Here is a 15,804-nt window from a genome sequence, read left to right as displayed (position 1 = left end):
TATCACTTTGAAATTCAAATATTTAGAAAGTTAAGGAGCCCCACACACTTGGAGAACTAAGGGTGGAGTTATATAGTGTGGAAGCTTTTATGATGCACTTGATGATATTAAAAACACTAAGCCAGCTTACCCTAAAGAGAACTCCAGTGGCTGTAGATTGGGCAATTCTGTGATGTTCTTGGTCACATATTTATTTTCTGGAGTGCAGTGGAGATTCTAGCTCGGAACATAGCATGACCTCTAAACAGGCAAGTGAACTATAGAAATTCATTATTCTTTCACCAAGAATATCCATTGGAGGGCTTAACTAGGACCTGGGAGGATTGAGTTAAAACCAGGAGAGCAGGTCACAAGAGCTCTGACCCACGAAAGAGAAAAGCAAATATTGTGTATTAACAGACATATATGGAATCTAGAAAACATGGTGCTGATGAATCTATTTGCAGGGCAGGAATAGAGACACTGACATAGAGAACGGACTTGTGGTCATAGCGGCGGAAAGACAGTGGGACGAGTTGAGAGAGCATGTCCCACCCTCTCCTTCCCGCGCTGTGACCACAAGTCCGTTCCCTATGTCAGTGTCTCTATCCCTGCCCTGCAAATAAGAACCTGCCTGCCAGTACACGCAGACATAAGAGACACCAGTTTGATCCCTGGGTCGGGAAGATTCCCTGGAGGATGGCATGGCAACCCACTCCAGTATTCTTGCCTGGAGAATCCCATGGACAGAGGAGCCTGGCTGGCTATGGTCTATAGGGTTGCGAAGAGTCAGACACAACTGGAGCGACTTAGCACACACACGTATATCTAGCTAGTGGAAAGGTGCTGTGTAGCCCAGGAATCTCAGCCTGGTGCTCTGTGATAAGCTAGAGGGGTGGGATGGGGTGGGAGGTTCAAGGGGGAGGAGATATACGGATACCTACGGCTGATTCATGCTGATGTAAGGCAGGAACCAGCACAACATTGTAAAGCAAGTATCCTCCGATTATAAATATGTAAATTGTTTTAAAAATTAAAAAAAAAAAAGAATTCTGACCTAGGTGAGCTAAACTTGGGGAACTTCCTTTCTGTTGCCTCACTACCAGGTCACAGATTTGCTCGGGCTTGCCAGGAAGATTGTTTCACTTCCCATTACTCCCAGCCTCATACGCAAAACACTGAGAATTTCAAATTTAGTATATTGAAGTAGATGTTCATTTCCTTCCGTCATCCTTTGCATCACTTCTGTATTCTATATGCAAAATTTTTATCTTATAATCCCACTGAGAGTTTTTTTAACCTAAATTAATGTGGCTCAAATGAAGTGACCACCTCTTGTGAAGTCATATACAGCACAATCCAACTAGTGTGACTTTAACAGATGTATAGAGGAACTTAAAAACAGTGGTGTTAGCACACGGTAAGAACATATGAAGCAGCTTGAAGTACTGCTTTTTTTTTTTTTTTTGCAGTACTGCTTTTGTGGAGAAAAGTCATCAAGTTTTTGGTTGGCTGAAGAATGGTGATGCGCTGCCATCTAGCTAGACTGTGGATGACTGGTTATGTCTTGTAAAATGAAGGGACTTCCCTGGTGGTCCAGTGGTTAAGACTGTGCTTCCAATGCAGGGTGCAAAGGTTCAGCCCTCGGTCAGGGAAATAAGATCGCACACCCTGTGTGGTGTGGCCAAAAAAAAATGAAGTTTCCTAAAGAACTATCAGCGTGTTACAGGTCTGGGCAGAGCTCTGATGTTTGTTGTCTTAGCATAAATTGAAAGTGTATTAGTTGCTCAGTCATGTCCGACTCTTTGCAATTCCATGGACTGTAGCCCGCCAGGTCCTCTGTCCATGAGACTCCAAGGACAAGAATATTGGAGTGGGTTGCCATGCCTTCCTCCAGGGGATCTTCCCGATCCAGGCATCAAACCTAGCTCTCCCACATTGCAGGCAGATTCTTTACCATCTGAGCCACCAGGGAAGCCCCATTAATTGAAAGCAGAGTGAAATATGAAGATGCAGTAAAATTTCTGAGACAAAAGTGGAACCAAGGTTTTAAAAACAAGCACCTTTTGTATATGGGGAAGTATTGTTCTAAAATCCAGCTGCACTTCATAGATACTAGCAGTCTTAGACCCTACTGTTGTAGTTAGTAAAGCTGGACTCCTCTATGTCTTAATTTCCTTGGAACTGGAACTTTAGACTGGACCCAATTTATTGTATGTGTTAGTCAACATGTAGATTTGGTGAATGATAAGCCTAATGAAGCTTTCATACGAGCATTGATAAGCATTTTTATCAGGCCTCAAGCTTAGCAGAATTGCAGCCTGTGTTTGGATTATGATCAACTTGTTTGAAAACTTAGCAAAAAGTTTTTGCTGTTCAGCATTTAAAGCATGCTTCTCATTTTGATCAACTGACCTTTCCCGAAACCGTGCAGTATTAGGTCATAAATCTTCAAATCTGTTCCCATTCCAGAATCTTATCAATACGTAAGAATTTTAGAGCGACTAGGTGCTGAAATACCCAGCACGATACTTGTATGTTTTTAATATCATGCAAAATTAAAATCCCAGGAACTGCCCTCTGTGGTTTATCCCTTCAGTCATTTCAGACATTGATAGGAGGGCCTGTTTGGCCACTTGCGTGCTCTTTTATGTCTGCATCTGCCATATTTAAAACAGTATATGTCAGATTTGTGTAACCACAGATTTTGTTGGGCTTTGATCAGATTTTATGTTGATTTTTTAATTTGTTGTCCAGTTGCTAAGTCCTGTCCGACTCAGCAACCCCATGCCCGGAGCATACCAGGCTCCCCTGTCCTTTTGGTAAATCCAGGAGTTAGCAAATTCATGTGCTTTGAGTCAATAATGCTATCTAACCATCTCATTTTCTGTCTGCCCCCTTCTCCTTTTGCCTTCAATTTCCCAGCATCGGGGTTTTAATGTCTTTCTATAAATTTCATATTGTGTTGTTATGAAAAGCTCCATTTTGAAAATCACAAATCTCTGGTTGTAAAGTTCAGGTAAAGTCCACATTGTATAGAACTACATACCTTTAATGTCTCCAGACAGAAATGTCTTGAAATTAATTTAATATTTGCACTTCAGGGTGCACCTTAAAAGAGAAGTCCTGAAAAAAGACTAGGAGTGAGCTATTAAGTATTTTTGGCAAAACACTGTGTTTGTCTCATGTAGGACATATGGAATATGCCCATTAGTTTAGTCAATATTTTTTAAAGGTAGGCATGATCTGTTGTTTTAGCTAAAATAATTCTAAATCAAAATTTCTGAAAATCCTTTAATTTTTTTCCAGTATTTATTGGAAATTGTTTGCCTACAATTGTTGTCAGAGAGTGTAAATTTTTTTGCTTCTTTCTGTCTTTCTTACAAAAGGAGAAATTTGTTTCTGCTGACAAATTGAGCAGACAGTCTAACATTTTATATTCCTGTTGGGATATATAACTTAATATTTGTACACTTGATAATTTGTCTTATGTAATTGGTAAAATGGTGCTATATATGTTCAATCATATATATACTGTCTGGGTTGTGTGATTGTAGTTCTTTGGAGAAATAATTTGTCTCAATACAAATTGTGAAACTTACTGCTTGACTCTAAACATTGAAATAAATATATTGAAATGCAAAAAGTAAAGGAAAGAGTAACTAGTAAACACATGGAAATGTAATGTATAACTTCTAAAATAGAAGATGGAAAATGTTGAATTTTAAAACTCAATCCAAAGAAGGTAGGGGAAGAGGGAAAAGATAAAAGCAGGACAAAATAGGATGCAAGATTAAAATAGTAGCAGTAATTCCAAATATATCAGTTAAGTAATCATGAAATATAAATGGACTAAATTTTCTTCTTAGAAGACAGGGATTATTTAATTGGATAAACCCAGCAATGAAATGTTTATGAGAGACACCTTAAAATTACAGGTGTGAAATAATAAAAGAGGGTAACAAAAGGTATACCAGGCAAATACTAAACAAACAAAAAAGCTGAGGTCATTACATTAATAAGAAAAAAAGAATGTTAGCTCAGAAAACTTTATTAAAGATAGAGAAGGTCATCATAAAAGGATTAAAAACTGAATATACCAGGAAGAGATAACAGTGCTAGAGAGCTAAGCTTTTAATTACCCAACTTTACAATATATAAAATGAAATTTGGCTCCCATCACAATGGGTAACTGAAAACAACCACAGTCATTTTAACATCCTGATAAAGTGAACTTAATGCTTGGGATAAAACTTCCAAATAAGATATCCCAGAAGTATCCTATCTCAGACTATTTAAGTGGACTCACGAAGGGGTTCTGGTGATAATGAAGACTGTGACATGGAAAGTGCATGTGGGGAGTTAGAGTAGAAATGGTCATTTGTTGTTTCTGGCCACGCTGGGTCTTCACTGCTGCGCCGGCTTTTCTCTCGTTGCAGCGAGCGGGGGCAGCTCTAGTTGCGGGGCCTGGGCTTTTTCTTGCGGTGGAGTCTTATGTGCACAAACTCCAGGGCACATGGCTTTCAGCAGCTGTGGCTCGTGGGCTCGGCAGTTGCAACTTCTGGGCTCTAGAGCGCCATCTCGGTAGTTGTGGCAAACTGGCTTAGCTGCTCCGTGGCATGTGAGATCTTCCTGGACCAGGGATCCAACCCACGTCTCCTGCGCTGGCAGGATTCTGTACCTCTGTGCCACCACGGAAGCCCCAAAAGTGGTTCCTGAAATACAATAGAGCAAACTTTGCAAATTAAAATTTTATACAATAATTGAAATATTTGTGCATAAACTGAAGAGAACAAATTAGCATTTTATTATCTTATTGACTTTATTAACAAGCTTGGTCTATTTTGGGAAGGGGAAATGTCTTGATTAATTCCCTATATTCAGGTGTGTATACAGTAAATCTAAATATTTATCATATATATTAATTTATCATATTTATCATAAATATTATTTATACATTTACATTAAATGTAGATATTTATCATTCTTAAAAATAGTGAAACCATGCTACAAGGATGATTCATGGCCTGTTGCAGCTGGAAGAATGGCAGACGTAATGTGGTTCATCTCTCTTGCAACAGAGTCAGGCCTAACACTCATATCTACTCTCAGTCTGGCTCTGTTGTGTTTTATCAAAGCTGTATAAAATTGATACCAATATGTTATTCACCATGAGTACACATAAACTGTATATTCAATATAAGTGAAGTTTTTAACCATGAAGTCTACCTATCTCAAAGTTTGCATATGATGTTTAGCAACATATTAATTTTTTACTAGCGAGATAGTCTTAGTAAAGAGGAAAAAATGACTTGGATGGTCCTGGACCCTATTAAAAGAAAGAGAAAAAGCACAAAGAATGTTAAGAACGCCTCCTTTTCCTTTAGACAGGTTTCTCTTTGCCAGGTAGAAATTTAAAACCAATACACTGATCAGTTTTTTAAAAACATCCCTTGCAACAGCCAAACACTGAACCCCCATCAGTGAGACCTGCACTTACAAAGATTTAGAGATAAGGTCTCTTAGACTGGATCTTTGTATACTGTAATATTTTTCTTTGCCTTCCTCCTTTTCTCTTCCTCTTCCCAAACTCATGACCTCTTTTCCTCTTCCTCACCCCTAATCCATCCTCCCCACCCACACACCATTGATAATTTTAAATCAGCACTAAAGAGATGCTTGAGGAGGGGAAGGGAGAGAAGTTTTGGTCATTGAGGAAAAATGTTTATTGGTTAATTGCATTTTCTGTAGTGTCAGGGCTTTAGAAAGAATACCCACTAGCAGATGCAGCTTTTCTTCACATTCTTTTGGCCGTCTCAGAGCCACTGTATTTAACTGCATCTTACTGCACAAACTCTGGAATCTGTGGGTAAAAGCCTTTAGAAATGATCTGAGAGTTTTGGTACATACAAACCACTTTAGAGTCAACTGGTTCTAGGTGGATTCGAATTCTTTCAACCTGCTAATTGGGCAACTTATTACCTTCTCTGACTTCCACTTAGCTCCCCGTGATGTTAAGATGGAAACAAGAGTTATCTTGCCAAATAGTAAATATGAGAGTTTGTGAAAAGTGCCTAAGAAAGTGCTTGACACATGTTGAACTACTCGTAAGTGGTAGTCATTGTTAGGAAGAGTTTAACTGTCATCTTTAGGTTAACTCTCTGGGTTTGACTGCTTTGAGAAGTGAAAAAGAGATTCCATGAAAAACAAGGCTGGGCTGGGCAGTGTGGTCTGCTACTCATTTGAAAGTTGTACCACATGGAAGATTTTACTTTTCTGTTTTTTTGGTAATCTTGAGACACATATTTTCTATCTACTGTTGTTTTAACGGTCATCTTGAATTGATTCAGTCCCATATGGTTTAAGCTCATCCCCTTTGTTAACCTGCACACTAATATTATGATTGTTAATGTTTGAAAGGGCACTTATTCCAATAGTTTTTCATTCAATGTAAGAAAATGTAAATTCTTTGAGGAAAAGTAACTTTAGTAACTAGAGAATTTAACAGAAGGTTTATTTTAATTCTCCTGGTTATTATATTAATTTCCTTGTAAATATCTCCAGATGTGTATGCAGTACATACATTCTCTGAACAAATTCTGGCTACTATTTGATAAATTGTGTTCTGAAATTTTCTACCTAGGGACCTAATTCTATCTTGGAAACATCAGCCCTTGGCTCATAGTAGAAATCTGTTAGATCAATGAGGATACTAAGAGTAAAACCTGGTTTAGAGTAACAGATACTTTAAGAACCACTATGAAGTCTGCTTCTTTTACTTTCAATGGCCAATTTAACTTGTTTTCTTGTCTGGGAATAAATAAGTCCAGAAAAATTAGGTGAGCCTCATGTCTCAATCCTAAAGGAAATCAACCCTGAATATTCATTGGAAGGACTGATGCTGAAGCTGAAACTCCAATACTTTGGCGATCTGATGCCAAGAGTTGACTCGCTGGACAAGACCCTGATCCTGGGAAAGACTGAGGGCAGGAGGAGAAGCAGGAGACAGAGGATGAGATGGTTGCATGGCGTCACTGACTCAATGGACGTAAGATGAGCAAGCTCCAGGAGATAGTGAAGAACAGGGAAGCCTGGCATGCTGCAGTCCATAGGGTCTAAAGAGCCAGACACGACTTAGCAACTAAACAACAGCGTGTCTTACTTGGACTTTCTATTTGTTCTGATTTCTCCCTTTTTCGCTTGTGTTTTCAGGCTCAGCTATGTGAATCATGCAGAAGATCTGGCCTCCAAGCTCCTCCAGTGTTCCCCAAAGAACAGACTATCAGCTCAGGCCGCCTTGAGCCACGAGTATTTCAGTGACCTACCCCCGCGGCTATGGGAACTGACTGATAGTGAGTATGACAAGTTTGAAACATCTAATTGAAGCCGGGGCGTGATTTTAGCATCTATGTGTAACATACATGCAGAGGGGTTCACATGTTTGTGCTTCTGTAATATTATGTGTGTTTATGTTAACATATGCATGATATGTATATGTGTGTATGTGTGTGTATATATACAAAGAGAAAGAGATGGAATGGGGGAGGGAGGTAGTGTGCATATGTATTTAGTAGAATCCTGCCATTCAGTTGTGAGCTTACCAGACACGGGAAGAAAATGGATTCCTTACTTTGCTATCTCTGCTCTGCAGTCCGCAGCTGCATGTCTTTGTATTTGATTATGTGTGTGTCCAAAAAAATGCTCTGAGCAGTCATAAAGGAGAGGAAAATATGATTTACATATTTAGTACTTTATGCGTACAGTACTTTTTAACTGGCTGCAGAACACAGAGTAGACATGATTCATTTCTGTTTGATTCTCAGAGACTATCTTGGTTGGAACAATAACCTTAAAAAGGGCTGCTATGTGGTGAGCTGACGAACAGAGTTGGCAATTGGCTAATGCACTGAATTGACATGTAAGAACTGAAGACATGTAATTCATTTTAACTACAAATGCTCTTGGTATTCATACAGAGTTCTTCTCTGGGTCTTTTAAAACAAAACACATTCCTGGGTGGGTTTTTGTTTTGTTTTTACAAGTGTTCATATTTACACAGCCTTTTCCAATTACATTTTAAATATTTGGGGGAGGATTTATGACTGGGAGGATCTCATCTTTCTTCCAAAGTGTGAAACAAAATTCTTGTGAAATTTTGCAAAATGCTGTTGCAGTAAGAACACTTTTGTTCAGTGGTGATACACTCTTTCCAAATACCAGTGAGAAGTATTTCTTCTCATGCTCTTTTCTTATTGCCTTAAAAATTCATATACTGCATATACAGATGGATATTTATAATATCATTATTAATCCTTGAATATGCATCACTTACCATGGACATGGGCCTCCCAGGTTGCACTGGTGGTAAAGAACCTGCCTGCCAGTGCAGCGGATGGAAGAGATGCAAGATCAACTTCGATGATCTCTAAGTCGGGACGATCCCCTGGAGGAGGGCATGGCATCCCACTCCAGTATTCTTGCCTGGAGAATCCCAGGGACAGAGGAACCTGGTGAGCTATGGTCTGTAGAGTCACAGAGTCAGGCGTGCCTGAAGCAACTTAGCACGCACACATGCGCCATACATAAAAGTTACATCTTTATTCTCTTAGACTTTAGACTTCCCCCCATGATAGCACTGGAATCTCCTTGACAACACTAACCTTTTATTTGGCAATTAAATCCCAAGTAACAACTCTAGGGTATTCCTAACCTAAATCTTTTCTGATATTTTTCATTGAATTCTAATTGCTTTTTTTTTAACTCTAAAATGACTGTAGATGTATTAACCCACTACTAGCCTGTACTAGAAATCTTCTTCAGTAGTTCATATATTCCAAGTCCATATTACCCCATATTCCCTACTTACTTTCCAAAAGTTTCCATTGATCATTACTACTGCTGTCCCCATTAAAAAAAAATTAAAGATGAAATCCCTGTAGAAAAATAATCAATTGGTAACACGTCTTCCCATACTGAAAAAGAAAAAAAATGATGCCAATGGACTCAGTTTATGGCTCATCAAATTCAAACACATGATTTGTTTTCCCCATTAGTATAACTTGTAACTTGATAGCACTCCTACTTGGTGACATCTCAATCCCATCTGACTTGATGATTGAGTTTAAGCCAGGATTTTGATGGTCTATGAATTCTGAATTCTGTAGTAGTACTTTTTTGTTAATATGGACTTATTACCCACTTGCCACTTAGTTTATCAGCCGGTGGTTAAATCCAGTTTCTATCAGTAAGTAAATGCCTCCACATTATCACTCGGCAGCAGGCTGCCAGCGGAGACAGCCTTGTCCCCGTCATTAACAAGCACAATGTATGCAGAACACCAGAGGGGAATTAAAACCACAAAAAATACCTCAGGGTGGTATTTTTAATATGAGAATTTAATTTGTAATTTCACAGATTAAGAATTTTGGCTGCATTAATCCCTTTATCAGCTCACAGCAGGCTATTTGCAGAAGCATAACCATAAGGCGATATTCATTGGCAGAAACACGCCTTTGCATAACGTTAAACATCAGGGGCAGTGAAACCTTTTGAAGGGGGGAGAATAAAGATGAAAAATCATTATATTTTTCAAGCAAGATTCTGCTAAATGCCTCCGGTAACAATTTTGAGTTACAGAAATGCTATTTCTGTGTCTAGTAGATAATCATTATGAAGCATAAATCCAGTCGCAAGAAAGGACAATCCCAGTCTTAAATACCACAGTCATTTCCATCTCGAACAACGTGGTCGTCCTTGTAAACATGTTTACAAAACAAAGAATTTCTAGGCTCTGGAGACTTTGGGAACTAGTTTCTTTTTGGGTGAAATGACTGGTTTTGGTGACTGTTATCTAGGTTAATATCCTACAGACTGTATTTAGAAGTTCTTGAAATTCTTAAAATTAAATTTTGTGTTAATGTGGAGTCTTGTAAAAGTTTACCACCTGGCAGTTGGCTGCAGCAGCAGCAGTGCCAGGATCCTCATGTGCTTCCTTTTCAAGGAGGTTTGGAAAGGGGGCCATCTGAAAAGAAGTGTTGCAGAACCAATAAATGGATTCTCTTAGCAACCAAGTCATGGTTTAGACTGATTAGTTTTAGGAACCTCACTTTAATACATAATCTGCTCAGGCTGCAATAAGAACATAACATAGACTGGGGCTTAAACAATAAACATTTATTTCTCACATTTCTGAAGGCTAGAAGTTCAAGATCAAGATGTTTGCAAAATCAAGGTCCCCGATGAGACAGCCACCTCCCTTATCATCACATGGCAGAGAGAGAAAAACCGTGACATCTCTCTCTCTTCCTTTGCAAATAAAGCCGCTAATCTCATGCTAAGGGCCACACTCTCATGACTGCATCTAACCCTAATTTCTACCCAAAGACCCCATCTCTAAAAACTTATCACATTGGGACTCCAGGATTTGAATTTTGGAGGGACACAATTAAGTCCACAGCAGTCACATTCTTAAAGATAGGTCATAGCATTTTTTTTTTTTAAGAAAAGAATGTCCACAAAGAGAAAACACGTATGCAAGCAGAAAGCAAACCCAGGTGAAGAGAAGAAGATTCTAACAAAAGTAAGTTCAAAGTGGGCTCCAGCCTTCTTGGCCTGCTTCTAATGTAGCAGACCTTTCGAGATGAAAATCAAATGTTATTAGAACCTTGGTTGCACAGAGCCCTGCAGTCATTCCATGAATTCTTATAAAAATGAAGTTATATGCTGATGCCAGACTGTTATTTGCTTTGGAAGAACGTATAACAATATAATATCTTTATTGTGCTAGTCCTTAAAACCTCACCAGTTTACATAATACCAAAATTTAGAAGTAATATATTAGTGTGCCACTGAAGAAGGAATTATAAATTCATCAAGCAGGAATTATGGTACAGTTACCTGGGGATCTGACGGTTAAAGCTGGCTAATTCTAGTGGCACCCTGTCATTCTCCCTCTATCCCAAAACCCCAACAGCCTTGCCCCACTTCTTCACAAAGATTTAATTGCAGGGAAGTAAATCGAGGGCTGATTTAGAAGAAATTTATTACTTTTCCCAAATACACCACAGGGCATTCTCCTGTGTATACTATCAAGTTACATAAATTATTGAAGCTGAACTACCCTTGTCAAAGTAAATGAACAAAATACACTTCATAGCGCAGAGTCCTTGATTTTATTACATTCATTTGCTAATTCACAAAACTCAGATCTCCAGTAAAAGAAGGCCAACAAATTGGTGCAGTGTGAGGAGCACTGCACTGGGAATCAGACCACCTGGATTCTAGCTTTATAGCTTCAGCTCCACTGTTAACTAGCCAGGCAACTTTGGACAAATGCCTTAGTCTCTGTGGGTTTCCAGCTTCTCCTTTAGAGACACAGTGATCCCTGGGGACTTTTGCAGCTCTTCTGTTGGAAGGGTTTCTGACTTATTCCTACATATGTCCTATATATTATCCTAAAACAACATCATGCCATGAATGGATCTCCATGCCATCTTTTTAAAAATAAAACTCACCCTGTTCAAATGTATTCGCTGCTCCAGTTCCTAGACTTCCATTTTGTCTTACATCCTTTTGTGCCAAGCTTCTGCACCCAACTCCACAGCTGCTGGTTTCAGGCTCTATCCATGGATCTTTTCCCGGCCCTCATCTTGACCCATCAGCGTAATGCACAATTGACCACCATCTCCTCCTGGTAATATTTCCTTTGCTTGGTTTCCAGGACAGGACGTTTTCCTTTCACTCCTCTAAACATTTGTTTTCATACTCCTTTGCAGATTTCTCATCTGCCAGACCTCTCACTCTTATAGTGCCCTGGGGCTTAATCCTCAGATCTTCCTATCTGCATACACTCCCAAGAGCCCAGATGATCTCATTTAATCTCATGATTTAGATGTCATCTGTGTATACTGACAGCTTCCAAATTTCAATCTCCAGGCCCATCTTCCTTGATTCCAGACTTGTATATCCAGCTGCTACTTAACATCTCCATTTGGACGTCTCGTAGGCATCTCCAGCTTCATATTATCAAAACTGAACTCCGTATCTTTTCGCCCAGACTTGCTCATTTTGGAGTCTTTAGCTTGTTCATAAATGGCCATGTCATTCTTCTAGTTGTTGGAAGTTACCCTTGATTCTTTCTTTTGTTACACACAAACCCAGTTCTTCTATAGACTCTGTTAGCATACCTTCAAAGCAGATCAGTAGAGGATCCTAACTTCTCCCCTGCCACCGCCCACCCCATGTTACTTACCATCGTCTTTCAGCTGTATTTTTATAGTAACCTACTAATTGTTTTGCCTGCTTCTCCTTAGAAAGGCTTTGATGTTTGCTCTTTCTTCAATTCATCCTCCATTTTCCTCTAGATCTTTCTATGACTTGCCCTCTCACCTTTTTGGGTCTCTGCTCAAAGGTACCTTACCTGGGAAGCTTTCACTGATCTGCTTCCACCCCAGCACTTCCTGTTTCTTGTCCCTGCTTTATTTTTCTTCATAACACTTAGAACTAGTTGATTTATTTGTCTTAGTATTTATCATCAGTTCAGTTCAGTTCAGTCACTCAGTCATGTCTGAATCTTTATGACCCCATGGACTGCAGCATGCCAGGCCTCCTTGTCCATTGCCAACTCCCAAAGTTTACTCAAACTCATGTCCATTGAGTCAGTGATGCCATCCAACCATCTCAGCCTCTGTTGTCCCCTTCTCCTCCCACCTTCAATCTTTCCCAGCATCAGAGTCTTTTCAAATGAGTCAGTTCTTTGCATCAGGTGACCAAAGTATTGGAGTTTCAGTGTCAACATCAGTCCTTCCAATGAATATTCAGGACTGATTTCCTTTAGGATGGACTGGTTGGATCTCCTTGCAGTCCAAGGGGCTCTCAAGAGTCTTCTCCAACACCACAGTTCAAAAGCATCAATTCTTCGGTGCTCAGCTTTCTTTATAGTCCAACTCTCACATCCATACATGACTACTGGAAAAACCATAGCCTTGACTAGATGAACCTTTGTTGGCAAAGTAATGTCTCTGATTTTTAATATGCTATCTAGGTTTGTCATAACTTTTCTTCCCAGGAGCAAGTGTCTTTTAATTTCATGGCTGCAGTCACCATCTGCAGTGATTTTGGAGCTCAAGAAAATAAAGCCTGCCACTGTTTCCACTGTTTACCCATCTATTTGCCATGAAAGGATGGGACTGGATGCCATGATCTTAGTTTTCTGAATGTTGAGTTTTAAGCCAACTTTTTCAGTCTCCTCTTTCACCTTCATCAAGAGGCTCTTTAATTCTTCACTTTCTGCCATAAGGGTGGTGTCATCTGCATGAGGTTATTGATATTTCTCCCTGCAATCAATCTTGATTCCAGCTTGTGCTTCATCCAGCCTAGCATTTCTCATGATGCATATAAGTTAAATAAGCAGGGTGACAATATATAGCTTTGACATACTCCTTTCCCGATTTGGAACCAGTCTGTTTTTCCATGTCCAGTTCTAACTGTTGCTTCCTGACCTGCATACAGATTTCTCAAGATGCAGGTTAGGTGGTCTGGTTTTCCCATCTTTTTAAGAATTTTCCAGAGTTTGTTGTTGGTCCACACAATCAAATGCTTTGGCATAGTCAATAAGGCAGAAATAGATGTTTTTCTGGAACTCTCTTGCTTTTTTGATGATCCATTGGATGTTGGCAATTTGATCTCTGGTTCCTCTGCTTTTCTAAATCCAGCTTGAACATCTGAAAGTTCATGGTTCATGTACTGTTGAAGCCTGGATTGGAGAATTTTGAGCATTACTTCACTAGCGTATGAGATGAGTGCAATTGTGCAGTAGTTTGAGCATTCTTGGCATTGCCTTTCTTCGGGATTGGAATGAAAACTGACCTTTTCCAGTCCTGTGGCTACTCCTGAGTTTTCCAAATTTGCTGGCATATTGAGTGCAGCACTTTCACAGCATCATCCTTTAGGATGTGAAATAGCTCAACTGGATTTCTATCACCTCCACTAGCTTTGTTTATAGTGATGCTTCCTAAGGCCCATTTATCATCTGTTTCCCCTAAATGAAATCTGCAAACACCAGGGTTTCTTTTCCTTCTGAGTTATACACTACAGGATTCTGAAAGCCTGAAACAGGATGGGGCTCAATAGATACTTCTCCAAACAATGAATGGAAGAATAGAACAAAGAAAGGGCAGAATATTTCATTTCCAAATTCAAGCTAATTGCTCTAGATCAGAGCAATATGAGAGATCAGCTGAGCTGTGGTTTGGAGGGGAAGTCAGACAGTCCTGTCATATGTGTGTGTAAATCTGTGTGTTTGTGTGTGGCTGTGACAATTTGACAATTTCAAAGACCAGTGTATACCATTTTGTTTCATGTACTGGACGTCCAGCATTGCATTTCAACCTCACCTTTTGAAAAAGAAGATTATAAATATATAAATGAAAACTTTTTATTCTGTCCACAGTGTCTTCTATTTTTACCGTCCCAAATGTAAGATTGCAACCGGAAGCCGGAGAAAGCATGAGGACCTTTGGGAAAAACAATAGTTATGGCAAAAGTCTATCCAATAGCAAGCACTGATGCGCACAGTGTTCTCAAGAGAGCACAGGTAGGATGATCAACTGTACTTGGAAAATAATTGTCAAAAGACACCGAGTTGATCTTTCAAGTGAAATATATCAGATTTATTTTTTTCCATCTAGTGAATCTTTTATGTTCGTTATGGCCTTCATTACAAATTGAAGTCATTTCCATATTTTTAGACGCCTTCTGGATCCTGACCAAAATGGTACTTTATTTATATAGTCATAAGCAAGCCATTTTAGTCATAAACAAATTATTTCCCTACTCACACATTCTTCACTGAGGTTAGAAATGGTTAATCTTGGAGGATATCTAAGTCACAGACCTGCTGTGTGTGGCCCATTTTAAAATTGGGTAATTTTACACAATGTCTAGATTTCTGGCTTTTCTTGAAAAATCAGCAACTCTAGCAATATTGCACTCACATTCCTGCCAGAAATTTGTGTGTTTAGCTGAACTGTCTACCTCCTTTGAAAAGGACGTGGGCTCCCTAGGTTTGCTTAGCGGCCGTTTGGGTCACTTCACCCCTTTCTGATTCCTGCGTGGTCCCTGATACAATTCTTATCATGGCGAACCTTTTTTTTCCCTTCTTTCCAATTCTTTGACCTCTGCTCTTCTGTAGATGGAAAGTAGAACCTAAACAAGACAATCTCTAAACATGTCAGACTGTCCCAGTGGTTATCACATAGGAATTACAGAAACAGGCATAAGCTGGCAACCTCTGAAAAGGCTCTGTCTTTATTGCCAGTTGGGAATGTCTGGGTTATTTGGATGTTTATGCTGATATATACCTTTTTGTTTAATGCAGCATAACTCTGAAGTAAATAGAGAATCAGCTTTTTTGTGGGGAAGGCTTTTTATTTGCTGGCCCATATGTTACTTGCTCGTGTCACTATTTGATCATTAAATGTTCCAGTGAATCCAAAGATACAGACAGTATTGCAGGAGCTCCTCTTTCTTCTTCTCACTCTTAATCTGAAATATATTAACAGGCTGAACTATCAGAAGATTAAATGTCCACATTGTCTACTGGGTGATTAGACAGTACCACTGGTCTCAGCTTTTGAGGGCTCTCAATGTGGGGGTCAGTTTTGGCCTCTCAGGAGTTCAGTGGTGATTTATGAATGATTGGAGAGTAGATTCTCAGATTGATAAAAGATGGTGTATAAATGCCAGTCAGGAAGTGTTACTAATAGACTTGCCATTTCATTTATAAGAGTAAGATTCTTCTTTCTTCTGGTTATTTCTCTCTATTAG

The 15,804-nt window shown here is 39.3% G+C and overlaps 1 protein-coding gene across 5 annotated transcripts in view; it reads left to right on the top strand.

The window, feature by feature from the left end:
* Positions 1 to 15,804, top strand: part of CDK14 (cyclin dependent kinase 14) — a 642,874-nt gene that overhangs the window by 530,432 nt on the left and 96,638 nt on the right. For all 5 annotated transcript variants that reach the window (XM_020914848.2, XM_020914849.2, XM_070471844.1 and 2 more), the window contains 2 exons: positions 7,192 to 7,331; positions 14,429 to 14,572. In XM_020914848.2, the coding sequence (XP_020770507.1) occupies positions 7,192 to 7,331; positions 14,429 to 14,544 (256 nt within the window). In that variant the 3' untranslated portion in view covers positions 14,545 to 14,572. The remainder of the gene's footprint in view (positions 1 to 7,191; positions 7,332 to 14,428; positions 14,573 to 15,804) is intronic.

The sequence above is a fragment of the Odocoileus virginianus genome, chromosome 1 (genome assembly GCF_023699985.2).
Source record: "Odocoileus virginianus isolate 20LAN1187 ecotype Illinois chromosome 1, Ovbor_1.2, whole genome shotgun sequence".
Taxonomy (NCBI): Eukaryota; Metazoa; Chordata; class Mammalia; order Artiodactyla; family Cervidae; genus Odocoileus; species Odocoileus virginianus.
This window is presented reverse-complemented; position numbering and strand designations above follow the sequence as displayed.